Raw genomic sequence first — 27,294 nt, 5'->3', positions numbered from 1 at the left:
GATGGCCTCTGGTCACCTTTGCCTTGTTTCCAAGGTAGGGGGTAGGCATGGACACCCAGCACCCTGGGTCATCAGTCAGAGACTTATGTCCAACCTAGGTATGGCCCCCAGCACCCATCCCAGGAGAACTGAAGTGGCGGGCTGGGGCAGGCCGAGGCTGGCCTGGAGCTCCTGGCTAATTTTCCTGGTCTCAAATCGATCCAGCAGCTTCTCCTGAGTCTATTAGCAGTCCGCGAGTGAAAATATCCCCCATCGAGAGCCCTGACCTGAGACAGGGAGGAATCCATAGCAATTTGTTCAAACAGAAGAAAGCGTTTCCCTCTGATTTGTATTCCAATTTATTCCAGGCAGGAAGGGGGTCAGGGTAGGAGGGCAAACGCAGGCACTGCCAGAGCTGGGCCCAGGCTCGTCCCCCTTAAACCCCCATGCCAGCCGGGGTGGCAGCTGGTCCTGCCCAGGGTTCCTGGGGGTGGGGGCCTGAGGAGGAAGGGTGGGCCCCAGTAGGGGACAGGGAGGGAGGTCTGCCAGCCTTCCCAGCAGGCCCTGCTTGGCTGGAGAGCTCAGTTGTGGATTTGGTTTTCACAAAACACAAAGCTGCCTGCTCGGAGCCTCTCTCCCGGGCACTGGGGCCTGCGCCAGGTGTGCGCTCACTCGCTGCGCCTGTGCCAGATTGGGGGCTGGGCTGGGTGCATAGAGACTGTAGCCTCAGCTGGGCCAAGTGGCAGGGGGGCTGCTGAGGCTCAGAGGTGCTGGTACAGCATGGAGAGCCCTGAGCACTGCTTTCTAATCCAGTGCTCATGCTTGCTTCCCAGTCTGAGAAAACAGGGGTTCTCTGGTGTCCTAACCAGGAAGTCTTTTGAGCACCTATGCTAATTACAGCTCTGGCTGACATTTATTAAGTACCTGCTGTTTGCCAGGCACTGGACTAGCACTGCCACTTGTCTAGTCCTTGCAGGGTCCTTCCTCATGTGCCTCAGTTTCCTCTCTAGTGCTCCTCCCAACCGCTGCATACCTCTGTCACCTCCATGCATCTCTGCTCAGCCCTGCTCACTTCCTCTTGGGAGGTGCTTCTCCCTTCTGAAGCCCTAGTGGCTGAGGGTCTCAGGGCTGATGCCTCTGAGCAATCTGGCTTCCTTTTTCCCTAGTTGCTTCCTTTGGCCCCACCTTGCACTCCCCATCAGGGCGCAGGCCTCCACAGAGCCACTGGCAGCATGGCAGCTGGAGAGGAGGATTCTGGGAAGGGTCAGGCAAGTGTTCCCCCACAGCTCACCTTCCATCCCCACCTTTGCCTTCCTTGGTGTGTCAGTGCCCCCCTCCCCGCCAGCCACCAGGGAGGGGAGTAACCAGAGAAGTTCTTCACACCCAGGTGTCAGCAACTAGCAGCTCTGAGGTCAGCTGTCGCACATGACTTGCCAGGCTTCATGACACCATCGGGGTCTAATTTCAGTAACTAAAAAAAATGAAGTTGATGAATAACCATCTCTTGCTCAGATGGGAGTGTAGGGAGGCCGTGTGGCCTGAAGGATAGGAGAAGAGTCTTTTGAAACAGATCTGGGGTGGAGTTCTGCCTTGGCCACTCACTGGCCGTGTGATCATGGGCGGGTGTTGCACTATGCCTCAGTTTCCCCATGCACGAGACAGGGCGAATGCTGGTACCTTCCTCAAAGGGCTGTGGTAAAGGGGAAATGAGGAATGTGTGGGAAGCTGCTTCAGCCCGGTGCCTGGCCTGTGGGAGTCAGTGACCACGGCTGTTGGAAGGAGACTTTGCTGAGAGAGGAATTCCACCGCCGCTGGGGCCTGGCTTAGGAAGCTGCTGCTGTCACTGGCCGAGGCACAGAGGCTGCCACCAGGGAGGCAGCATGGGAGGCTCTGTGTGCAGGCATGTGACACAATATTGGGACAGACAGGGAACAAGACGGAGGCCCTGGCCCAGGAGGAAGGGTGGAAGAATTCCAGACTTCCTCCCATTTTCCTTTCAGGGAAGTTTACAGCAAGAATCTTCCGTTAGCTACTTTACAGGGCTGGGAACAGGTGTTTTGCACCAGCTCTTTACTGCCACCCACCCACTGTCCATTCCAGACCTCACTTTCCTCCCAAGGAGCAGCCTCCCTCCTCCCACATCCACAGCCCCCAGGTATCTCCTGATAGGAGCTTTCCTGTCCCTGGCTGTGACTGACCTTGGTCCAGTCATTCTTCCCCATCCCCGAGTCCTTCACTTTTCTCCCCCAACCTACTAGATTCCAAGTCATTTACAAGTTGTTCAGAGGCTCAGCATTATAATCAGATCCTATGGAGCCTGTCACTTACGTGGTTTCTAAAATTTTAGCCCAAAAAGGAGAGGAAACCCTTCAGTGATGGAGAAAAAATAAGAGGCTACATAAGCAGGAGGGCAGGTATTGTGTTTCCCGGTTTATAAATATACCTGATGCTAAAGAAAATATGTTCCTAAACTTTATGTTTCCTGAATTGATGCTTGAAAAAAAAGATTGTTCATCCCTATAAGGGATTTAATGTGCTGTCGCTCCCAGGGGTGCTCGCCTTTTGAAAGAGAATAAACAAGTGACTATTTAACATGCAGGGTGTTGATGAGTGTTAGGAACACACAGAGCAGGGAAAGGGATTGAGCATGATAGAGGTGGGGCAGGCATGCTGTCTTAAACGGGGTGTTCAGGGAAGGCCTCTCAGAAGAGTGCTGAAGGCAGGGATGGAGCAGGCTCTGGAGAACTGGGGAAGAGCAATCCAAGCAGCGAGGCAGGCTGTAAGTGCAAAGGCCCTGAGGTGGGAGAGGGCTGGGCCTGCTTGAAGACTGAGGAAGACAGCAATATGGCTGGAATGGGGAGGGTGGCAGAACTGGAAGTGGGGCTGGGAGCAGATGGCAGAGGGCGTGGTGGGCTGTTGAAAAAGCACTGGCTTTGACCCCAAGTGAGATGGGAGTCATGGCAGGGGGAGCAGAGGTGAGGTGGGGTCCCCTGCCTGCTGGTGGAGAACAGGCTGCCCCAGGCAAGGGAGGACGTGTGGAAGACCGGTCAGGAGGCCGCTGTCATAGACCAGCCAGGCCTCGGTAGTGGGACTAAGACTAGGGTAGCATTGCAGAGGGCAGATTCCCGATTGGTTCTGAAGGTCAAGCTGACAGAGCTTTCCGGTGAATTGGGTGTGGGGTGTGGGAGGAGGAGAAAAGTCATGGATGACTCCCAGATTTCTGGCTGATACTTAGTTAACAGGAATCAATGTGTTCCCACTGGTAGAGATGTCAGGGGCGAGGAGTGGCTCCAAAGCCTTGTGGGTACTGGGGGGCAGTGAAAGTTACTGCTGGAGGTCAATGGATAGAGGGGGCATAAAGCTAATGAGGTCCCCCTTACATTTCTGCTCCCTGGTTCTTCAACCTCAGAGCTGATTTTCCTGTGGTCTCCTGGGTTGAGGCCAAGACCTGGCATGGAGGAACCAGGTAACTTCATATGCAGAAATGGCTTTAGGGGTTGCTAGAAGTTGGGTTGTAGCACCCCAATCTCCCTCTGCTGCTGGGTGGGGTACTTTCCAGGAGCTGGAGCTCTACCTAGGGATCCACAGTGACCAGAGGTTGGGAGGGTCAGAGCCTGCCTGGCTGTGGGAGAACACCCAAAAATGCTGTCCTTCCTTCCCTCCCTTTCTGTGCCACTGTGGGCTAAGGCCTCACCAGCTCTCAGGCTGCAAGATCAATTTTGCTTTCGTTATTGTTATTGTTATTATCCACTTAAACAACTTCATAGAAAAAAAAAAAAAGAAGAAGCCCAATGATCATCACACATTAACCATTCATTCTAAATTCCCTGCCCATACCTGTCAATTTATTTTTACATAGCAGTAAACAGTGGTCCGTTCTGCTTTCTCGGCTGACTTTATCTCCTACGCACGTCTCCTGCTATTGACTGAGCCCTCAGACCTGTCACTTTAATGGCCTCAGGGCACCCCCTACATCGATGTGCTGGAGTTCAGGTCACCATTTCTCTGCTGCTGAGCCTTTGGGCAGGAGCCAATTTTCCTTTCTTTTAAATAGCTCTGCCGTGAATATCCTTATGTGAATTACTTTTTCCTTTTAAATTATTTCCTTGGGGCCTATTCCCCAAAGTGAGATTGCCTAATAGGTCATAAGATAGGAACAGGTTTATGGGTCTCATTTCGCACTGCCGGGTTGTGTGACAGAAAGTTTGAGCTGCTGTTGTGCACAGCCCAGCCACAATGGATTTCACCATTTTAATTTATTTTCACTGGTTTAATAGGTGCATTATGGTCTGCTTTTTAACTTCCAGTTTGCACCTCCTGATGCCATACTTGGGTCTTTTGGCGCCTAATAATAATAAGACCTGATCTATGCAGAACTTTACAGTTTACATGATACTCTCTTAAATGTCATCTTACTTAATGACACTGTGAACCTAATGTTACTGGCCTCTGTTTTATATGGGGAAATGGGGGCTTATGCAAGTTTGGTGCTGGAGTGGAGCCTCTCACCTGTTCGGGCAGATTTGGTTGCTTTTCCACTGCACCGTGTGGAAAGGATGCCCTCCCACCTACCTCCGTCCATTCTTTTTTTTTTTTTTTTTTTTGAGACAGAGTTTCACTCTCATTACCCAGGCTGGAGTGCAATGGCGCAATCTCGGCTCACCGCAACCTCCGCCTCCTGGGTTCAGGCGATTCTCCTGCCTCAGCCTCCTGAGGAGCTGGGATTACAGGCACGCACCACCGTGTCTAGCTATTTTTTTGTATTTTTAGTAGAGACAGGGTTTCACAATGTTGACCAGGATGGTCTCAATCTCTTGACCTCGTGATCCACCTGCCTTGGCCTCCCAAAGTGTTGGGATTATAGGCGTGAGCCACCGCGCCCAGCCTCCGTCCATTCTTATGTGAGTGCTCAGCGTCCCCAGATGCCCACTTCAGCCCAAATCCAGTATCCTAGATGTATTTCCTCCCCTTGGCCCCTACATCCAGGCCTGTGCCAGAACCCCAAGTTGAGCCTGTGCTTGAGGGTTGGGGGTTAGCCCTGCGGGTCTTGGAGGGAGTCATGTTCCATCCCTTTGCCCCTGGACTCTTTGATCAGGTGGGGCTTTGGGGGCTCCTTACTTTAGCAAAGGCACTGCCCCATCTCCACTTCCTGGCCCAGGCTCTGCCTTCTGGGTTGGAGGCCTGTGTGACATACTGGATCTGGCAGTGTGTCTCCAGTCCCACCCTGGTGGTGCCCTATCCCTAGCAACTGGGCTGCAGACTCCTAGAGACCGGGCGCTGTCAGGCTTCACCCTGGAATAGGAGGGCCTTCTCAGGGCAGGCACACTCTGAAGTATGAGTCTGGTTTTATTTCAGTCCCTTCTAACTGTACTTCCAGTGTATCTACTAGGCAGTGTGCACTGGGCACAGGGCATTCCAGTTAGTGGAATTAGTGGATTTCACACACAATAGGGAGCCCTGTTACATTCATTTTATAATTAGGAAGCTAAGGCTCTAGACTAGATGGGTAAATGATTTTGCCTCAAGTCACCCAGAAATTACTGTTTCTGTGGTCTTGGTTCAACAGGTATGCTTTGATGGGTGCAGGCCTGGTCAGATCTAGACCCTGGGCTGCTTCCAGGGACCAGTGCCAAGTGAACCACAGTGTTGGGGCCTCCAAGACCAGCAGAACTTGGTGGGGCTGGAACTTTTCCTGCTGAGATCCAGGCAAGGAAATTTTACATGAATAACCATGAGTAATCCTATGTCCATGGGATCCATATCCCTGGGCCAGGAAGGCTCAGACCCTGGGATCCTGGGAGCCATTCTCTGCCCTGATGGGTGGAAGCCTGTCTTTCCCACCATCATCCTGCACATCTCATGGGGAGAGTGTTCCTCCCAGTGATTGCTACTTTCAGCCTACCTTGATATTCTGATCTCTCAGGATTACAAACTTTCCATAATCCTCCAAAGTAGACCTCATTCGGTTTCATATTTTTTTCTTGCAAGACTTTGGAATAGGTTCCCAAAGCCTCCTGGTCTATATTATTAAATGGAAATAGAACTGAAATTTATTAAGTAGCTGCTAAGTACAAGTCATTGTGTGATGTACTCAATGTGCATTGTCTCATCAAATCCTCACAACAACCCAAAAGTTATCTCCATGGAAGCCTGAGATGTACTATTACCCCCATTTTGCAGATGAAGAAACTGAGGCTAAACAACTTGCCCAAGGTCACTCGGTCACTAAGTAAAAAGTAGAGCACTCCTCCCTGCCCCTCATCCTATACCACTCAGCAGCCCCTTCGGATTTGCATTTAAAGACTCTGAACAAGCAGTGCCCAACTTGAGGTATAGGCCTTTCTGCATCTTTCATGAGTGTCCTGCCTGTACTGGTTAGAGATGGCCTATGTTTCTCATCATTAACAAATTTTTTTTTTGAGACAGATACTCTCTGTGTTACCCAGACTGGAGTGCAGTGGTGCGATATCTGCTCACTGCAATCTCCACCTCCCAGGTTCAAGTGATTTTCCTGCCTGACCCTCCCAAGTAGCTGGGATTACAGGTGCTTGCCACCACGCCCGGCTAATTTTTTGTATTTTCAGTAGAGATGAGGTTTTACCATGTTGGTCAGGCTGGTTTCAAACTCCTGATCTCAAGTGGTCTGCCTGCCTCAGCCTCCCAAAGTGCTAGGATTACAGGCATGAGCCACCGCGCCTGGCCATCATTAACAGTTTTAATCCTGGCAGCCTGGGGCCCACCAGAGAGAAAGTCCCTTTATAGTTTTCCTCCGGAGACTTAACAGACCTCATTAAAGGGCTTTCCTGGTGACCTGTGCGGACATCCTCTAGTTCTGTAAGTGGATGTGCAGATTAGACTTCCACTGATAGACCATGAAGAGTCTGTGAACATCACCTGTCACTCTCAATACCTGTGTGCCTTCCAATGAGACCAGGATGTGGGTGCAGTGGTGCTGAACATCCCCAGGGAATGGGACATAATGGACGGGTCACCGCTTGCAGCAGAGGAGACTTGTAAGGGCACTAGCCCCTCCCGGAAGCTCCAGGCTCTGCAGTGAGAGGCTCTGCAAATGGAACAAGGCCCTGCGAACTGTAGCAGGCCTGCATCTGACTATGAAAGCAGAGCTTGTTTTTCTCTCAATTGTGGTGGCAGGGTGGCGGCCTGCACACTGATCCTTTCAGCTATGGCTGGCTGCTGTATTCAGTGACAGCGCTCTTATACACCAGAGGTCAGAGACTCATGCACTCTGGTTAGGGAGAGATTTTTGCAGCCAAAGGGAAAGTTGGCCGAATATGAGTTTGGTTTTGATTAGCAAAAAAGGCCTTGTGGTGGGGAACAGGCTTTAATATGGTTTGCAGCAGGGAGAGGGCAGAGGCTCTTTGCCCAGAAGGGCTGTGCCTCATTTAGCTCTGTGTCCCAGCGCTGAGGGCAGAGATTTCACGTAATAGGTGCTCAGAAAATGTTACAGAGCAAATCAATGAATCAATGGCAAATTAAAAGGTGATTGTGTATGCCCTTTGAAGGACTGGGAGGACAGGGAGCTAGAGGGAGGATGGGGAGGGAATGGACTTGGACATGGGTCTAATGACCTGAGAGAGAATGCCTGGAGCTGGATGGGCCAAACGTCTGTCACTGCTTTCCCTCAAGATGTTCTGCGTTAGGGCAAGGCTGAGGGAGATGGTGTGGGTGGGTCGGGACTCTTTCAAGCTGGCTTTCTGAGCACAAAACTGGAGCCTCCCCCAGCCTCAGAGCACCCATGAGAAGTCACCTGGTCTACCCCCGGCTGGCAGTGAACAGAGGACAGGCTCTAGCCAGCTCTGCAGAGAGCGGGGCTGTGGTAAGGGCAGAGCAACCCCCGGTGCAGTGAGCACAGAAGGGGGGGTTAATTTTCCTGAGGGGCCCACGCTCGATGGCTCACAGTCTGTAGAGAGGCTCAGAACACCATCCCTGGCAAAAGGAGGCCCAGGCAGAGCAGGCCAGGCGCCTGCCCAGGAAAGCCTCCTCCCAGGCCCCAGGCCGCCATTCTCTGAGCAGCTAATTAAAAGAGAAAAGCCTGTTAATATTTCAGCACTGTTAACTCCGCTAAATTATTAAGTGTCCATTTGCATTACATGCATAAAAGGATCAATAAACATGTGCATACCAGGATCTGGGAGGGCGAGAGGTGTCATGGTGAGGGAGGGGTGGTTTCTGTGGATGCTGCATAGCATCGGTCCCAGCAGGAACATGGAGACTCCATCCTGAGCTGTGAGCCCTGCGCTGGGCTAGGCACGTGGGAAGTGGAAATGCATGGCGGTTAGTGTGAAAGACGGAGAGTCAGGCAGACCTCAGGCCAATAGGGTGTCCTTGGGCAACTTATATAACCTCACTGAACCTCAGCTTCCTCATCTGAAAAGTCCAAACCATAATAGGGTTATTAGGATCAATAAATAAAAGATATAAAGCACTCAATATGTTGCTGGCAGAGTAAACATCAATAAAGGGTAGTTATTGCAGTTAATGTATTCTGCGGATGGGGGTGGGGGGAGACCTGAGACATAGCACGAGTCTCTGGTTCACAGCAATCCCTCCCTGTTCCCTCTCTGCCTCTCAGCAGGCCTTTATAGGCGTCATTCTCCTTCAACTTTTCTAGCTGTTCGCTTCCCTATCGCAGAGTCTGAGTGCCGTAGCTCCCTGTTCCTCAGCACCAAGTTTAGCATCTCATACTAAAGGTTTGTTGAATGATTGCCTGATGGAAGTCAGGACAAGAACATAGATCCCAATTCTTTGCCACCCCATCCAGAATACTCAGTGATGCTTCTGGGAGGTGGCTGGGGTGGTGGCACCTGCTCTGTCATCTGTGGGCAGATAGAACCAACTCTGGGCGGGGCATTTTGCAGCCCCTCCTTCTCCTTTTGCCCCCTTGCCCCTCCCTCACCCTGCTCTTTGGTGGTTTTCCAGCCTGTAGACTCACTTCTCTGGAAGGAGCCAGAAGCAGGAAGAAGGCAACAGTCCTCTTCATTGATAATTGTCTGAGCTTTTGTTTTTTTGAGATGGGGGTCTTGCTCTGTCACCCAGGCTGGCATGCAGTGGTGCAATCATGTCTCACTGCAGCCTCGATTTTCTGGGCTCAAGCAGTCCTCCCCCTTAGTCCCCCCAAGTAGCTAGGATTACAGGCATGTGCCACCATACCCCATAAATTTTTACATTTTTTAAAAAAATTAAACTTAAAATTTAAAAATTTAATTTAAAATTTAAATTCTTTTCATTTAAATTTTTTTTAATTTAAATTCTTTTGTAGAGATGGGGTCAGGCTAGTCTTGAACCCCTAGCCTCAGGCAATCCTCCTGCCTCAGCCTCCCAAAATGTTGGGATTACAAGCATAAGCCACTGTGCTCAGCCTAAAGGAATTTTTTTTTTTTTAGATGGGGTCTCACTCTGTCATCCAGGCTGGAGTGCAGTGGTATGATCTTGGTTTACTGCAACCTCCATCTCCTGAGTTCAAGCCATCCTCCCACTTCAGCCTCCTGAGTAACTGGGAACATAGGTGTGCACCACCACACTGGCTAATTTTTTATATTTTTGGTAGAGACGGGATTTCACCATGTTGCCCAGGCTGGTCTCTAACTCCTGAGCTCAAGCAATCCTCCTACCTCGGCCTCCCAAAGTGCTGGGACTACAGGCCTGATGGTGCTTTTAATCCAGGTTTTCCTCTTGTCTTACTGTCTGTCTTGTGTGGCCCTCACCCTGGTGTTGTATCCATGTGCATTTGACAGCATCCCTACCTTTGGCTAGCAGCTGGGCATGGATTCTCTTATGGGGGATGGGGGTCTTTGATGAAATTCCCCCATTTTGGTGGGAATGCTTTTCGGATCCTTATTTGGCAAGTTGGAGTCTGTCTTAATCTGACTCCCTGAGAGTTTGTGGCTTCCTCATTGGGCCTGCTGGGTGCTGGAAGCCCCCGCCCGTATATATATGTTTAGGGTATATACTTTTTGGGAAGGGAAAGAGTAAGCTGTTGGGCCAGAAGCATTCTGCCTCAGCTGTTCTCATTAGGATGCTGCCCCAAGGGTGACATCTCTCATGCCTCTTGGCTGTTCTCAACTAAGTCACTGGGGGTGGGGGGACATGTTAACTCCTCAGCTGGTAGTTTTGTATTAAGCTTTTCTCCACTAGTTTTACAGAACATTGCTGCCTCTCAAGGTGTTTAGGTACTCTGCAAAGAAGGGTTTTTTTTTGGCCAAATACATTTAGAAAACACTGAGTTAAACCAATTTACATGGATGTGTTTACCGCAGGACTTTTCAGAGCCTTTAATGATCTACTTTGTGTGCTAAGTCTTTCTCAGAGAGTGAGAGCGAGAGAAAGAACGTGCAGCATCCTTACTTGACAGTGAAAATCATCTCTGATGGACGATCAATGAACACTCTGTGGCACACAGGTTGGGAGAGGCTGTTTTCCTTTTCTATGGGGTTTTGTTGATAGAAATCAGGAGATAAAATAGGAAAAATCTCATAGACCAGAGGCAAGGAAACACACTTGGTTCTGAAATCCTGTTCGGTTTTCTATCCACCGATACAGTGTCAAGCAAAGGTAATCAAATCCAGCTGTGCCTCTGAAATTTCTGGGGACAGTAAACAGAGTCCCAAGCTAGCAGGGGAAGGCCTGGGTTTGAGTCTTGGCTGTGCTGCTGACTTCAACAAGGCATTTCCTTGTCCCCTTCCAGGCACTGGTCCTCTTCTCTGCCAGTGGGGCTAAATATGACTTTCCCTTTCTGCTTCTCAGAACTGAGGCAAAGAGCTTGGAAATATACAGTGGACCCCAGGAAGGTACCAACTGTCATCTGTGGCAGAGAAGGCCGGGTCCTCTCATGCAAAGGGCTTGCACGCTGCAGGGGACGTGAGTTCATGGGAGGAGTGCAGGATCATTTATAGAATAATAAGGCTGCCTGACAGTTTTAGATTCCATACTGAGTACCAGGCACTCTTTTAAACACTTTACATGAGTTTCCTTATTAATTCCTCACAACCTCATATTACAAATGAGAAAACTAAGGCTTAAGTAACTTGCTGAAAGTGTACTAGTTCCATGAGAAGAGGGATACTCAGAGAAGGCTCCAGCCCTTCCCGCTTCCCAACCTCTCTGAAGCCCTGAACAGCCCCCAGCATGAATTTTGAACATATTAATGAAACGTCCCTACCCGTTTAATGTCTGCTTTGAGCATTTCCATCCCTGGGTTGCATGTGTGGGAGCACACAGCAGGTGGTCCCCTGTATCTATCTCTTGCTCTATTTCATATCTTGGGAGCTGTCATTCATGGAGAGAGCACATACTATTTGGCCAGGTGTGTTACATATATTGCATCAACCCCTCACACCAGCCCTGGGAGAAGGCATCATTGTTCTTATTTTATAAATGAAGAGGCTGAGGCTCAGAGAGGTTAAGTAATTTGCCCAGCATCGCCCAGCATAAGCCAACTAATGGGTAGTAGAGCCAGGAATGTGTCCCTGGAGTGGTCTGACTCCACAGCTCTGCTCTTTCCATCTCTCTAAAGCAGACCTTTCCTCGCCCCATGGTTCCTTATCACATCCCTCTGTTTTCGAGTCGTCACAGCATTTAGCACACTCTGAAACCATCCTGTCCATGTCTGTTTCCTTTTCTGTGATCCATTTCCCCAGCAATGCTCTTTGAGAGCCATCCCTTGTTTGCTTTTCATGACAGTATCTCCAGCACCCAGCACAGCGCCGGACCCAGCAGCGTTTGTTGTTCAACAGACTGAATGAAGGGATTATGTCATGATGCATCTTGAATCATCCCTGCCCTGGTTCCCTTCCGAATCCGGAGATGCCACTGCAGGCAGTGTCTTCCTAGGGTGTGTGGAGCTGGATGGAGGCTGAGGTTCAGTGGGGCAGACCCTTTGGGGTTTAGGGTCAGAAACATGGTTCTGACCATTCCAGGGCTGACCTGAGCTATTGGGAGGCTGACTTATGTTAAGGAAACTCCGTGGTGGGTGATGAGCAAATTGAAAAGCTGAGGACAAGGGGAACTAAGTAATTTGCTACTAGTGAGGACTCATTTCGGAAGGAAAACTATGCCTGGAGCCAAACCAGCAATGGGAAGTGGCTCATCAAGTAAGAGAGAATCAGTGAGTTGGGTAACTGTAATAGTAAGTAGATTATCCTGGATAATCTCAATGGTTAAATATCATCCCAGGATGGCGGATGCTGTTTTCTAAGAATTGAGGTGTAATTTAGAAGGTGTAATATGGTGAAGGCCAAAGCAGATACCTTGATATGTTTTTACTTGTGTATCTGGACACTGTGTAACCACCACCCAGATCAAAATTCCAACATTTCCATCTCACCAGATGGGATCCCTTCTGTTCCCCAAGAAAGTTCTCTTGTGTCCTTCCCAGCAAATAATCTCCCACCCCACCCGAGGGCAATCACTGTTAGGCCTCTGTTACCCTAAGATCCATTTTTCTGGTTTTAAGTTTTAAATAAATGAAATCACACACCATGTATTCTTTTCTGTCTGTACAATTACAATACGCTGTATGTTTGTGTCTGGGTTCTTTCACTCCAGTTGCGCCTATGAGATTCAGCAGTGTCACGTCTATCTGTAGTTCACTTTTTTCACATATGGGTAATACTCCTTTGTATGAAGATACCAGAATTTATTTACTCATACTATTCTTGGTGGACATATGGGTTGCTCTTGTTTTTAGCTATTACGAATAAAGCCACTATGAATATTCTCGTACTTACTGTTTGGTTTCCATAAGTACTCATTCTACCCAGGAGTGGAATTGCTACATCATGGGGTATGTACCTGTTTACCTTTAGTGGTGCTGCCCAAATTTCTTCCAAAGTGGTTCTAGCATTTTAGAGTTGGGCGGTCTTAATGCTTAAGGCCATCAAAGGGAGCTGAATCATTTTTTCTCTTTTTAGACAGAATCTCACTCTGTTGTCCAGGCTGGCCTGCAGTGACATGATCATAGCTCATTGCAGCCTTGAATTCTTGAACTCAAATCATCCTCCTGCCTCAGCCTCCTGAATAGCTGGGACTGCAGGCACACCCCCCCATGCCTGGCTAATTTTTGCAGTTTTTGTAGAGACAGAGTCTTGCTATGTTGCCCAGGCCGGTCTAGAAATCGTGGGCTCAAGTGATCCTCCTGCCTTAGCCTCCCAAAGTGCTGGGATAATAAGTGTGAGTCACCGCACCTGGCCTGGAGCTGGATAATCTTAACAGTGTCATCTCTGATACCTACTCATGGCCCCATCTCCAGTGGGGAAATATACCTGTCAGGTGACCAGAGGCCCTGTGTCTACTGATCAGGCCCTGTCTTCCCTGGCCTCTTCTAGCTGTGCCCTAAGAAAGTCCAGCTCTCCAGCTCGTTTTCGGTATTCCTTATCTGTCACCAAAGCTTCTGTCATTACAACACTGCCTTGCTACAGGCAAGCTACAGTGTCCAAGATTACAGCTTATCTTCCATTGGAGCCTGCTAAATCGATGTCTTCCTTGTTGAGAGGCACCTCAGGCCTCTTGGTCTTATCAGCACCCAGCATGCACATCATCTCTTGGTGGGTTGTTTCTTGATGAGATTTCCTGAGAACTTTGGTCACAGATGGCTATCTCTTTCACGTATAGTGATGCTCATGCATTTTTATTGCACTAGGTTTCGGGCCCAGTTCCCAGATTCTAGAGTGCATCTTATATAGGGACTATGTGCTGATTACAAAATTCATAGGAAGTGTGAGTTTGTGAGTTGAAAAAGACCGTAGAAGTCATCTAATCTACCCTTCCTATGTGTGGGGAAACTGAGGCCCAAGGTGGTAAATTGACTTGCCCAAGGCTTACATTGCTTGTCTCCTGACAGCCAGCCAGGTTCATTCCTCTGGGGTAGCCAGTCAGGCAGGATGGTCACTTGGACACTCAGACTCTGGGTTGGTGGCAGCTACCACTGTTTACAGAACCTGTTGCTGTTTACAGAGACCCTCATGGTTAAACATAGCCTGTGTCACTCCCAATTGCTGACCAAGTTTACCACCCTGCTACCAGGCTACCTCTGGGACTCTACCTCTGTGATTAGCTCATCTCCATTCCATCAATGTTGGTGGAAGACCCTATCTGTAGCATCTGTAAAACTTATGATGACTCCATTAAGCATTTTTCATTTATCCCATGTTATCATCACATCTACCATTGTGAGTTCTTAGGGTTGGTAATGTTCTCTTCATTTTAGAGATGAGAAAACTAATGTCCAAAGATCACTAGTGGTTTACCCTGTGTAATATAATTTGGGACTCTGCCCTGTCAACTAGCATGGAGCCTCCCTGTTCCCTGAGGCCTGGTTTAAAAGCTACACCTTCTGTGGTTCTTCCTCCAGAAGATGGTGATGCCTGTCCTCTGACATCCTAGGGCATTCTGTATCTCTCTTATGTCACCCGGCAACTTCACCATGGGGTATCCTTATAAATGCATTCATTCAAGGTTCACTGAGCACCTGCTATGTTCAAGGCCTTGTGCTGGGGATCCCGAGATGAAGCTCATGGTCTGGCAGGCAGAAAGACAAGAATCCTGAATTTGACAGAAACACAGGTCTGATGCTTTGTTGTTGCGCTGTGGGGGAGGGTGATGCACACTCTGACACATGAGGAAGGAAGGCGCCTGTCAGTCATGGGACATTTTCTGGAGGAAATTGTACATTTTCTGTATAGGCTTTATCTTCTTATTTATATTCTTACCTCTGTTAACTGAAGAATCTTGAGACTTATACATTTGGAGAAGAGAGCTTTACTTCTTATAGAGGGTTGCATCCCACAGGGTGGCCATCCTGACAGGCTGGGAAGTGTAGCCTCTGGCAGAGACTGAAAGCAGTCACTTTGAAGGAGGAAAGGTGAGACAGGAATTTCTGCTGAACAGGTGGGCCAGGTATACATATTCAACAGGTTATGGGAGGAGCTATGAATATTCACAAAGGGGGGATGCATAGATGCATAGTAAGCAAACATGCATGTTACATACACCTCATGTTCACTTTGGGGTGCAGACATTTAAATGTACCACAATCTGGCCTATGTGTCAAAAGGTGACACGAAAGCCACAAAGGCACTTAGTGGGCAACCTCTGGCAACTGGTCAGAACCAGTCCATGGTTGCTGGTCTTTTATCAGGAGAAAGCTACTGAAATCAGACTCTTGTCCGATCAAAGCTGTAGTTAAGGCTGGTGGAAGAGGAGGCCGGGTAGTCGGCGTCTGGCGGCGGAGGGTCTGCAATTGTTTCAGTATTGCTTATCTCCAGGCCAGTGCTTGTTCAGCTGCTAGAGAAAAAGGAACGCCTTGCGGCAGCTAGAACATAGGTTCTTCTTTAAGTGTAGGGGTGTGACTTCCCCCTTGCCTGGCATGGCCTTGGGTCCTGTTTATAATTTTTTATCTCTTAGCCACAGAAAGTCTGTTCCATCACTCTTATGGCTTCTATTTTAACTATTTATCCTTGTGCCCCCTTCAGAGCAGGGATGTTGTTTATACCTCCTCGTGTAGCTCATGCCCAGTATCAGCTCTTCTACCTCTGCTCTCTCCCTTCTCAGCTTTGAGCAGAACCTGTGAAGTTGGGGTCTTTTCCTTTTCCTAGAGCTTAAGCCTTGGTGGGCTGGGAGCCGATTTGCCTTTAGAACGGTGGGGCTGGACACCGAGGCAGGGGCTGTGACTTTGGCAAGTTCAGTCATCTCCCACTGGCCCATCCAGCCATATCCTAGCTTTGGTCCCCTGACCTGGGCCACAGCCCAACCCTGGGCACTGTGCGAGAGGTCAGGGAGGAGCCACAGCCTTTTGCGAGCTCCCAGGCCCCAACTTCTGTGAAAACTTCTCTCTCTTGAAGAGGAAGCTGGACACGGGCTCAGAGAGCAATGAAAAACAATGAAGGCCTTCGGGGAGGGCAATGTGCAGCTGGGGTGTGTGTGTGTGTGAGAGAGAGAGAAAGAGAGAGAGAGAGTGTGTGTGTGTGTGTGTGTCTATATGTCTTAGCTTAGGCTCTCTAGAAGCAAAGCATGAGATGGTTGGGGCTGGGGAGTTAGGGTTTAGGCAAGCAATTTGCTGGGAAAATGCTCTCAAGAGAAACTGAAGGAATGAGTGAGGCAGCCAAGCAGAGAGGTGGCTCAGGAAGCGTAGCCTCAGCCTGTTCCCAGGACAGCTCTGGAGAATGACAGTGCCACAGTCACCCCACCTCTGTGTGTGTGTGTGTGTGTGTGTGTGTGTGTGTGTGTGTGTGTGTTGTGGTGAGGAGGGAGTAATCTCCTAGGCACCTCTGGCCAAGGCAGCAATTCCCTGGGGAAGGTGAACACCCTGAGCTGTCGGCCGCTGGGAATGGATGCATCTGTCACCTTGGGGAGCTGAGAGGGGCGGCCACAACATCTGCTGTCAGGACTGCTAAGATGGTGATATTAACTGAGTGATGCCCAGTTTGTACCGATGACAAAGCCCCTTCACACAATCAGCCCACTGGAAAGCACAGCTGTCTTGCAAGGGGTGGGGGAACTGTCCCTTTCCTGAGTTCCTGGCCCTCCTGGTTCTGGCCTAAAAATCCTGGGAGGATTCTTTCCTGGACTCAGCAGGGTCAGGCCTCTGAGGAGTGGTCTGGGGAGGTCTCCCCAACACACTCAGAAGGGAGCCCCAGAGCTCCTCCGCCTTAGGGCCTCTTCTCTAAACCTCCTCCATCCTCTCCCACCAGCTCCAGCCCAGGCCCAGATCGTGCATGCAGGCCAGGCATGTGTGGTGAAAGAGGACAATATCAGCGAGCGTGTCTACACCATCCGGGAGGGGGACACCCTCATGCTGCAGTGCCTTGTAACCGGGCACCCTCGACCCCAGGTAAGCCCCCAGCCCAGGCCTTGCTTGGGCCCCTCCTGCCCTCTCCCTGCCTGGGCTGAGCAGTTAAGAAGAGGCAGCAGGAGCTGAGGACTAAGAATGCACCGCAGCATGGAGGCAGAGAACAAGAGACTGGGGCTGGGGAAATAGCTGGAAAATGAACTCTGTGGGGAAGGGCTGGAGGCTGTGGGCTCCTTCACCTGAAAACACTGACAGCTGAGGAGAACACTTGGATGCCAGTTGTTCAGCTCCACTCCATTCCACGGATCTGTTGAGCAGGCACATCCTTCTAATTGTCTGTGGACAGACCATGTGCCAGGCGCTGTGCCAGGCACTTTCTCCAGTGCTTTCCCTTTGGAGCCTCACAGCTGTGCAGTGAGGAAGGCATTAATGCCCCCATTTGTAGCTGAGGAATCTGAGACTCAGCGAGGTTGGGGTAAACTTCCAAGGGCACACAGCTCTTGTGAGGATGGAAGCAGACATTGCATCCAGAACCAGTGTTCTCTTAGCTCGGTCTGCTTCCTCCCAGTATGTCCATCTTTGAGTTGGGGGCTCCAGTAATGACAAGCAGCATAGAAATCATGATCTCGGCTGGGCGCGGTGGCTCACGCCTATAATCCCAGCACTTTGGGAGGCCGAGGCGGGTGGATCATGAGATCAAGAGATCGAGACCATCCTGGTCAACATGGTCAAACACTGTCTCTACTAAAAATATAAAAATTAGCTGGGCATGGTGGCATACTGGGAGTCCCAGCTACTTGGGAGGCTGAGGCAGGAGAATTGCTTGAACCCAGGAGGCGGAGATTGCAGTGAGCCAAGATTGCACCATTGCACTCCAGCATGGGTAACAAGAGCGAAACTCCGTCTCCAAAAAAAAAAAAGAAAAGAAAAGAAAACATGATCTCTACTTCAGAAGGCTTCTGGCAGGTAAGCTTCACACCCTTGAGGTTCAAAGATCTCCAAAGCAATTAGAAAGAAACAGAAAACAAGGATCTGGAAATGCCAGATGAATTTTGTCACAGACGAAGTGTATGGCTTGGGCAGGAAGCACCGGCCCGTTATCACTGAGAGCTGAGGGGAGGAGGCAGGGAGGAGGTGGACTGACGGGACGGGAGGAATTTGCCAGTGAGCTGCTGTGACCTTTAATAGCAGCAGAAAGGGTGACAATTGGATGCTAGAAAGGACAGTGAAATACAAAATTCTTTTTTCTGGATACTTTTGGGAACATAGATGGCTTTAGTAGGTTTGGTCTGGAGACAGGCAGATGGACAAGAAACTGTGACCGCTGCTGCTGCTGCTGCTTCTCGAAGGCATGTTTTGGGAGGGAAAACAAGCTGCTGGATTTAGGTCAATGTCTGTGTCAGGTGTGACCATTAAAGGGGGGACAGTCCTCCCTAAAAGCCAGTGAGGCCGCCGGGTCATCTCTCCCTCAGGCTGCACCGGCCATCTGTGTGTGTCCCCTCACATGTCCCTGTGGGTGGTGTGTGGTTGTGGCTATGTGTTTGTGGACCTGGTTTTCTCTTTCCACCAGTGCTTTCATTCATTCCACCACCCAGGCTCAAACCCTTGGGCTCATATTTGACCTTGCACCTTCTCATTCCTCACGTCTAGCCAGACTCTGATTCTGAGGCCTTACTTGTTTTCTTTTTGTCGTTGTTTGTTTCTTGAGATGGAAGTCTCAGTTTGTTGCCCAGGCTCAGTGCAGTGACATGACCACAGCTGACTGTAGCCTTGACCTCGTGTGCTCAAGCAATCCTCCCACCCCATCTGACCAAGTAGCTGAGCCCACGGGTGTGTGCTGCCATGCCTGGATTGTTTGTAATTTTTTGGGTGGATATATGGTGTCCCTATGTTAGCCAGGAGTGTTTTAGTCTTGAATTCCTGGCTTCAAGCATTTCTCCTGCCTTAGCCTCCCTAAGGGCTGAGATGTGAACCAGAGCACCGGCACGCCTTTCTTTTCATGTCTCTTGCATGGGTCTTCTCCTCTCTTTTCTTCATTCCCCTTCTAGGTCAGCCTGTCGGTCCTGTCCCTTGGACCACTGCTGTAGACTCTAACTGACCTCTTAGTCTCTCACCTCACCCCTCCTTCATCTTTCTTTTTTTTTGAGATAGGGTTGCTGTGTTGCCCTGGCTGGAGTGTAGTAGTGCAGTATGGCTCACTGCAGTCTTTACCTCCTGGGCTTAAGCAATCCTCCCCGCCTCAGCCTCCCAAGTAGCTGGGACTACAGGCCTCCATGCCTGGCTAATTTTTTTTTTTTTTTTTGTAGTGATGGGGTTTCACTATGTTGCCCATGCTGGTCTTGACCTCCTGGGCTCAAGGGATCCTCCCACCTCCATCACTCAAAGTGCGGGATGACGCACATGAGCCACTGCACCCAGCCCCCGTCAATCCATTCCTGTACTTTGCTACCAGAATGATAACCCCTGTCGTGCTACATCATATCACTCCCCTGCTCAGAGACCTTCAGTGGCTCCCCATCATTTACCAGATTCATTCAAGCTCCTAGGGATGGAATCGAAGACCTTCTACAGTCTGGCCTCCACCTGCCTCTCTTGTCTGATCTCCCACTGCCAGCCTCCTCACACCCTGTGCTCCAGTCAGACTTGCCTCCCCACCATCCCCAAGGACAACTTGTTCATTCCTGCCTTAGCCAAGGTTGCTTGCCTCTCCTAAAATGCCCTCTAGCTTTTTTGCTTGTTTCATTTTAAGAAATATTTATTGAGCACCTGCTACATGCCAAGCAAAGTTACGAGTCCTGAAGATGCCCCTATAGTTTCTGTTCTCATGGAGCATCCAGACTACTAGGGACAAGGGAACTAGCATCTCACGGCCCACTTAGTGGTCAAGATGAGGGGGACTGAGGGGACATGGAATGCTTCACTCCAGACAAGTCATGAGAATGAGGGCTATTGGGGGGCCAGAAATGCAGACAGAATCTACAGTGATGGCAGGGAGCAGAAGTTGAGGAACCTGGCCTGTGAAAAGACTGGCACTGCATACACACTGTATGGATAGTCATATTAACATACACACAAGGGGTTTGCATTGAGGCTATAGGTCTATCCATGGCTGGGAGCTGGAGCTGAACTCTACCTAAAGCTGGAGGCTCAACAAGAGTGGCATCATCCATGAATGAGGACCAGAAGATCTCTGTCCCACAGCCCAGAGTCACAGCAGGGAACAGACTGTCCTTCAGGGTGTGGCTATAAATGCAACCACCTATGGGATAGCATAACCCTAAATCTGTCTGTATTTTGGAATATCCAAATAATGAGGAAACCCTAACTTGAGAAACCAACATAAAAATGTGTTGGAATCTATGAACCCATGATCTTGGGTGTCGGCAGCCACCTGTACCCAAGTAGTGGATGAGAACTACACCACACACAGGACCATAAATGTCCAAGTAGGACTTCTATGGAAAATAATCCCACTGAGTACAAACCTGTGGAGTTAACTTTTCACACATTAAAAAAATATAGTGCCAAGAGAGTCAGTCCGTAGACCCAACAAGGTGAATAATTCACAACCGAGGAACTAGAGAAAATAGAGCAATCTGAAAGGATCTTCAAAATAAAAAAATCTAAATATTGGAAGATAATGGGACACCACACATAGGTGATTTATATACTTTCTTTGTAAACCTCATAAGAATCTTGCAGAGTGGGTATTATGCTGTATTAGTCATGTATTACTGCATAACAAATACTCCAAAACTTAGGAGCTTCAAACAACAAACATACTGTCTCACGGTTCCCGTGGGACAGGAACCCGGGAGCAGCTTAGCTGGCTGGCTGTGGCTCAGCGTTCCTCACAAGGCATCAGCCAGGGGTGCAGTCATTGGAGAATAATTGAGGCTGGAGAAGCCACTTCCAAGCTAACTCATGTGGCTGTTGGCCTGAGGCTTCAATTCCTCCCGGAGTGAGCCCCTCCATTGGCTGCTCAGGACCTGATAGCTGGAGTTCAGTGACCAGATCTTGGCACACTACAACCTCAGCCTCCCGGGTTCAAGGGATTCTTTTGCCTCAGCCTCCTGAGTAGCTGGGAGTACAGGCGCAGGCCATCATGTCAGGCTAATTTTTGTTATTTTTAGTAAAGACGGGGTTTTGCCATGTTTGCCAGGTTGGTCTCGAACTCCTGACCTCAGATGATCCACCCATCTCGGCCTCCCTAAGTGCTGAGATTATAGGCGTGAGCCACCGCTCCCAGCAGAATCCATGCTTTTAACCCCAGCACTGCATGCCAATTTAAAGGCTCTTCCCTCTAATCCCGGATTCCCCAGCTCTTGACTCCACGGCGTCCTACCCCATCTGTGCATTCCCACGGGTCTGCCTGCATTCGATTCCTAGGCCTGCGTATGCCCCAAGTGCGTTTGTGAAAAAGTGGGGAGAGGGGGTGCCGTTGCAAGGTACTCAGCGCTGAGGTCCCCATCCCGTGTGAGTCTGACAGTCTGACTCTGTCCCTCCCGGCGGCCCAGGTGCGGTGGACCAAGACGGCAGGCAGCGCCTCGGACAAGTTCCAGGAGACGTCGGTGTTCAACGAGACACTGCGCATTGAGCGCATTGCGCGCACGCAGGGTGGCCGCTACTATTGCAAGGCCGAGAACGGTGTAGGCGTACCAGCCATCAAATCCATCCGCGTGGATGTGCAGTGTGAGTCGAGGCCCCTCTCTCCCAGAGCCCTGACAGCCCAGCCCAGGCCAGAGGGTGCCCCAGGGCTGAGGTGAGGCAGGCAAGTGGGGATGGGGTGGGATGGAGAAGTAGACCTCAGGGGAGGTGCCTAAGAGGTATGGGTGGTGTGTACCACCCTCTACCATCTACACCTTCCCCACCTGTAATCCCATATGAACCTTGCAACATCCCCGTGAGGTAAGCAAGGAGGGCAGGATGGGTTGACTTACACCCCTTCCACAGATGGGAAAACTGAGGTCCCATGTGATTTGCCCACAGGCATGGAGTGAGGTAGCCTCAGATCTCAGATGAGGACACAGATCTCTTCCCCGTGGTCCACTGCCCTTTCTACTGTACCTCATGCCTCTGCTTTTGTCCTGTGGCAGCTCTGAGATTTCCTTCCCTACTACATTACATGTAGGACCAAGCCCCACTCCACCAGTCCTTGATGCTAGCTGAATGAGAAGCCCCCAGTCCCTACCCGGTCTCCACGGGTATCCCTTTAGCCCCAGGGGCCTCTCTTCCTGAGTCATCCATCAGGCTGACTCAGGTACCCAGAAGATCTTGGCCCAGGCCCAGGAGCCTTTCTGGCACCATCTTAAGTCTTAGAATGAACCTACCTATTAGCTATGTACCCTCCCACTCCCTAATTGGGACTTAATAGAGTGATAAACAGTGGCACCCCAGACCTCTCTTCTGTCCCTCATCAGCTGCCCAGGGTCCTCTTGACCCCTGGAGCTAAGGGCCGTTTCTCAGGCTATTAGCACTGGAAAATGCTGGCAGGCATAGCCTGGGCCCCACCAATGCCCACCTCCTCTCCTGGCTGGGGTGGTGACTTCTATTCCAGTGGACTGTGGAAAGGTCAGAATGATGGGCTGCTGGAACATTGGATGGAGGATGTTGGAATGTAACCTGTCAGTGCCTATGACTCACAACCATACATTAGGATCTCTAGAAAACCCTTTAAAAAAATGAATGCCTGGGCCCTACTTCCAGAGATTCTGATGTAATTGATCAGGGGTGGGGCCAAATATCGATTCTTTCTTAAACTTTTAAATTATTTTTTAAACTGAGGATTAATCAATAGAGTATACTAATCTTAAATGCAAAGTTTAATGGTTTTTTTTTTTTTTAACCTATGTATGTGTGTGTGTAAACACCTTCCAGTTCAAGAGATAGAACATTTCCAGGACTCTAGAAAATTCCTTCATGCCCCTTCCCAGTCAATAATTCCCCCCCGAGACAATCATTGTTCTGACTTTTGACACTTATCAATGAACTCTGCCAGGCATCAGTATTAAGAAGAAATCTTCACGTAATGCTCTTGTGCAAAACAGGGCCAAGAACTACTAAGCTACCTTAGTTTACCAATGAGGAAACAGGCCCAGAGAGAGAAGAGACTTAGGTGGGTCACACTACAAATTAACAGCTTAACTAGGATTTGAGGAAGCAGCGTTTCCTCCATCCCATGATGGGAGACTGCAAAGCTAGACACCCTGGGAAGCACAGCTCGGAGGAAGTCTGGGAAGGCATCAAGTCCTGTCCCCTTGGCCAGGTGCTGTGGCTCACACCTGTCATCCTAGCCCTTCGGGAGGCTGAGGCGAGAGGATCACTTGAGCCCAGGAATAATTCAAGACCAGTCTGGGCAAGGTTTCATACAGTGAAACCCTGTCTCTACAAAAAATACAAAAAATAGCTGGGTGTGGTGGTACATGCCTGTAGTCTCAGTTATTCAGGAGGCTAAGGTGGGAGGATCGATTGAGCCCAGGAGGTTGAGACTGCAGTGAATTGTGATTGCACCACTGCACTCCAGCCTGGGTGACAGAGTGAGACTCTGCCTCGAAAGAAAGGAAGGAAGGGAGGGAGGGATGGAGGCTGGGTGCTGTGGCTCATTCCTGTAAACCCAGCATTTTTGGAGGCCAAGGCAGGCGGATCACAAGGTTAGGAGATCAAGAAATGGTGAAACCCCGTTTCTACTAAAAATACAAAAATTAGCTGTGCACGAAAAACGTGGTGGCATGTTTCCTCCTTGGTAAACGGAGGTAGCTTAGTAGTTCTTGGCCCTTGACACGTGCCTGTAGTCCTAGCTACTTGGGAGGCTGAGGCAGGAGAGTCGCTTGAAACAGGGAGTTGAAGGTTGCAGTGAGCTGAGATGGTGCCACTGCACTCCAGCCTGGTGACAGAGTGAGACTCCATCTCAAAAACAAAACAAAACAAAACAAAAAGAAAGAAAAAAGAAACAGTCCTGTCCTCTGCCTCTAACAGGTTGGTCAAGCTTACAGGGCCGGGAGGGCATCTGGCAATCTGGAAACATCTCTTGAGGGTGGCTCAGCTTTTCCTGAGGGCTGCCAGGAACCTGAGCCCCCCACTTCGGGGTCACTCAGTCTTGACTCCATGGGGGCTGTGCCCTTGCAGACCTGGATGAGCCAGTGCTGACGGTGCACCAGACGGTGAGCGATGTGCGAGGCAACTTCTACCAGGAGAAGACCGTGTTCCTGCGCTGTACTGTCAACTCCAACCCACCTGCCCGCTTCATCTGGAAGCGGGGCTCCGATACCCTGTCCCACAGCCAGGACAACGGGGTCGACATCTATGAGCCCCTTTATACTCAGGTCAGGATGGGCAGCTGGCTCGCCCCACGCTTTTTCTTCTGCACCCAACAGGGGAGGGTGGCATGGGGGCTGTTTTTGAGACTGCCCTGACTTCAACAATTCTATTCTGACTTTGGAGGCACACGTTCTGGTTGGAGTTCAGACAGCCTGGGGCAGAAAAATCAGGACCAAAAGGCCAGGGAGCAGCAGTGAGGACAGGAGTGTCCCTGAGGCAACGTGTCCTCCAGGAACATTGCTAGTTAGGAAAATGCACCCCTTAAGGGCAGACAGGTCATCCCAGCCTGCTGCTGGCTGGCAGAGTATTGGGAACCTATGGCCAGGCACAGCAGGACCTGCAGGTGGGGAGATGACCAGCAGTGGCTACAGGCTGGCCTTATGTCTGTGTGGGTGGTAAGAGCAAGTTCCCTTCTTACTCCTCCCATTTCCCAGATTGGAGAAACCAAGGCCTGGTCCTTGCCAGTGTGCACCAGGTCAACCTCAGGCCCAGAGAAGCCCATGATGAGGCACTGCCAAGGCTATGGAGAGTGTAGCATCCAGCCCAGGCTCAGGACCCCTGGGGCTAATTGGTGAGGGTGGGGGGGTTGGGAAGATAGGAATTACACAGGCATTTGTGGTAGGCGCTGATGCTGGGTGAATGAGTATGTGGGATCCCTGGAGACTCAAGCAGGCACCTCACCCCAGTGGTCCACTGCTGCCCAGGGGGAGACCAAGGTCCTGAAGCTGAAGAACCTGCGGCCCCAGGACTATGCCAGCTACACCTGCCAGGTGTCTGTGCGTAACGTGTGCGGCATCCCAGACAAGGCCATCACCTTCCGGCTCACCAACACCACGGGTACAGGTGTTTCCCTGCCAATACTCCCTGCCTACCGGAGCTAGTTCCCAACCAGGGGATAATGCCCCACCCCACAGGGACTGCAGGCACATTGCCACTAATGTCTGGCCCCTCCTCTCCTCTTCCTGCTCTGCCTTCTCCCCTCTCATCTCCCCCGAGGACATCTCTGGCCTCTACGGTTTTCCTAGCCCCCTATTTTCCCCAACATCCAGCCCTGCCTCACAGACCCCTAAGACCCCCTCCTTGTCCTCAGCACCACCAGCCCTGAAGCTGTCTGTGAATGAAACTCTGGTGGTGAACCCTGGGGAGAATGTGACGGTGCAGTGTCTGCTGACAGGCGGTGATCCCCTCCCCGAGCTGCAGTGGTCCCATGGGCCTGGCCCGCTGCCCCTAGGTGCTCTGGCCCAGGGAGGCACCCTCAGCATCCCTTCAGTGCAGGCCCGGGACTCTGGCTACTACAACTGCACAGCCACCAACAATGTGGGCAACCCTGCCAAGAAGACCGTCAACCTGCTGGTGCGATGTACGTGGCCTTAGAAGGGGTGGGAGGGATGTTATGAGGCAGACAGGGTCTCTGGCCTTTGGGAGCTCCCAGTGAATTCGGAAAGGGGCCTGTCTGCTTCTCCGTGGTAGGTGAGGCACGCAGAGGATGTTCCAAGCACTTTGATTTCCCTGCAATTCAGCTAACTGCCAGCAGATGGCAGAAGAACTAAAATTTGTATGAAGCTTTATGACTTGGCAGGCTACCCTCCACAATCCAAAAAGTAGAAAGGGCTACGATTGATTACCTATATATATATATTTTTAAGATTGGGAAACTGAGGCTGCAGAAAGCTAAATGGGGATATTCTTGGTTTCAAGAGTAATTTCCTGGCTTTCTCCCTGTACAGTGGTTTCTATGTGATTAACTGAATTTAAGTGAAAATAACACACATTTCCATATGTCCTATGCGGAAATCTTTATTAGGAAAGTGAATCTGAAGATAATTAATAAATGTAAAAATGATAGAAAACTTGGAGCTCAGTCTAAACAAGTATAAACATTTTTCTTACTAAACCTCAGCTTCATTAATTATCACTGACTGCACACTATGATGTTGATTTTGACACTCTGAATTGAGAAAACTTAAAATTTTTCTGCTTGTGTGGCTTTAGGGATTTTTGTTGTTGTTGTTTCTTTTCTTTTTTTTATATTTTGGTTACCCGAGAGCATAGATTCAAGTTGCCCTGAGTATACACTCCCCTGTTGATTTTTGTTGTTGTTTTTAAGGATCCGGGCCTGTTTCCAGCTCTTTAGCACTTTTTAAAGGACAGCTTTTGCCGAACTCCACTGAGAGTCACTGATTACATGGGACTCTCTTCATTCATTTCTTACTGACCAGTCAGTCTTTTTCTGACTCTCCTCACAGAAAGAAACTACCTCTCTATGACTTTTTACTTAATCAGAGCAAGAAAGAACGTTAAAAAAAAAAACTGTGCCTAATGACTCCTTTTTCCTTCCATGGTACTTTCCCATCACAAGATTATTTTTTTCCACCTGATTCCATTTGGCCTTTTAAGCCTGGTTGGTAAAATCTCAATTTAAATCAAATACTTATGGTCACCTCTTAGGGTGACTGTAGAGCCTGCCTTTCCCAGCACAGATCTGTCTTATGGCTGTTATGCCAGTTTCCTGTTCAGAAGTTTGGGTAGCTGATTAAAAACTCTATTTAGCTCTTGGCTTATTTCAAATATGATCCACATTTTTTAAAGAGGCCATACCTTTTTTTCTTTCTAAATGTTGTGTTTTCCTGTAATTGCATGTAAAGTGGTTGTATTGGTCTCTTATTACAAAAATTACACACACATTACGAAGAGTCAAACAGCATAAAAGGGTGAAATGTAAGAATTAAATTGCCTGTCAATTCTCCTCAGTTCCACTCTCTAGATAGAAGCATTATTATATTCTAGTGCATGCTTCCAGATGTGTATTTTGCATATTTAAGATTTAAAACAATGATAAAAACAAAGGAGTTAGTGGTCAAGAGCTCAGACTCAGTGTGAATTCAAGATTGGCTACTTTTTTGGGCAAGTTACTTAAACTGTCTGAGCCTCAGTTCCCTCCTTTGCAAAATGGGGGTAATAAAGCATCTCCCTCAGAGACTCTGGGATGGGTTAAACTAGTAAATCCATGTAGAGTGCTTAGAACAGTGCCTCTCACATAGTGTATGTTCTGTTATTACTAAACCTGCTTTTCTGCAGTGACCTTTTGTGAACTTTTGAAGCTCATCTGAACAAACGAAACAATTTCCAAGCACAGAAAAGTGATAGTTTCACCTGGAGGAGTTGTAGCACCCTACCTCCAGAGGGGCCAGTTA

At 49.6% G+C, this 27,294-nt stretch overlaps 1 protein-coding gene across 5 annotated transcripts in view; it reads left to right on the top strand.

The window, feature by feature from the left end:
• MDGA1 (MAM domain containing glycosylphosphatidylinositol anchor 1) overlaps positions 1–27,294 on the top strand; it is a 65,040-nt gene that overhangs the window by 17,516 nt on the left and 20,230 nt on the right. For all 5 annotated transcript variants that reach the window (XM_035295528.3, XM_078370660.1, XM_078370659.1 and 2 more), the window contains exons 2-6: positions 16,686–16,825; positions 21,301–21,475; positions 23,909–24,105; positions 24,805–24,937; positions 25,191–25,460. In XM_035295528.3, coding sequence (XP_035151419.2) covers positions 16,686–16,825; positions 21,301–21,475; positions 23,909–24,105; positions 24,805–24,937; positions 25,191–25,460 — 915 coding nt within the window. The remainder of the gene's footprint in view (positions 1–16,685; positions 16,826–21,300; positions 21,476–23,908; positions 24,106–24,804; positions 24,938–25,190; positions 25,461–27,294) is intronic.

The sequence above is a fragment of the Callithrix jacchus genome, chromosome 4 (genome assembly GCF_049354715.1).
Source record: "Callithrix jacchus isolate 240 chromosome 4, calJac240_pri, whole genome shotgun sequence".
Lineage (NCBI taxonomy): Eukaryota > Metazoa > Chordata > Mammalia > Primates > Cebidae > Callithrix > Callithrix jacchus.
The sequence above is the reverse complement of the archived record's forward strand: the minus strand, read 5'-3'. Positions and strand labels throughout refer to the sequence as shown.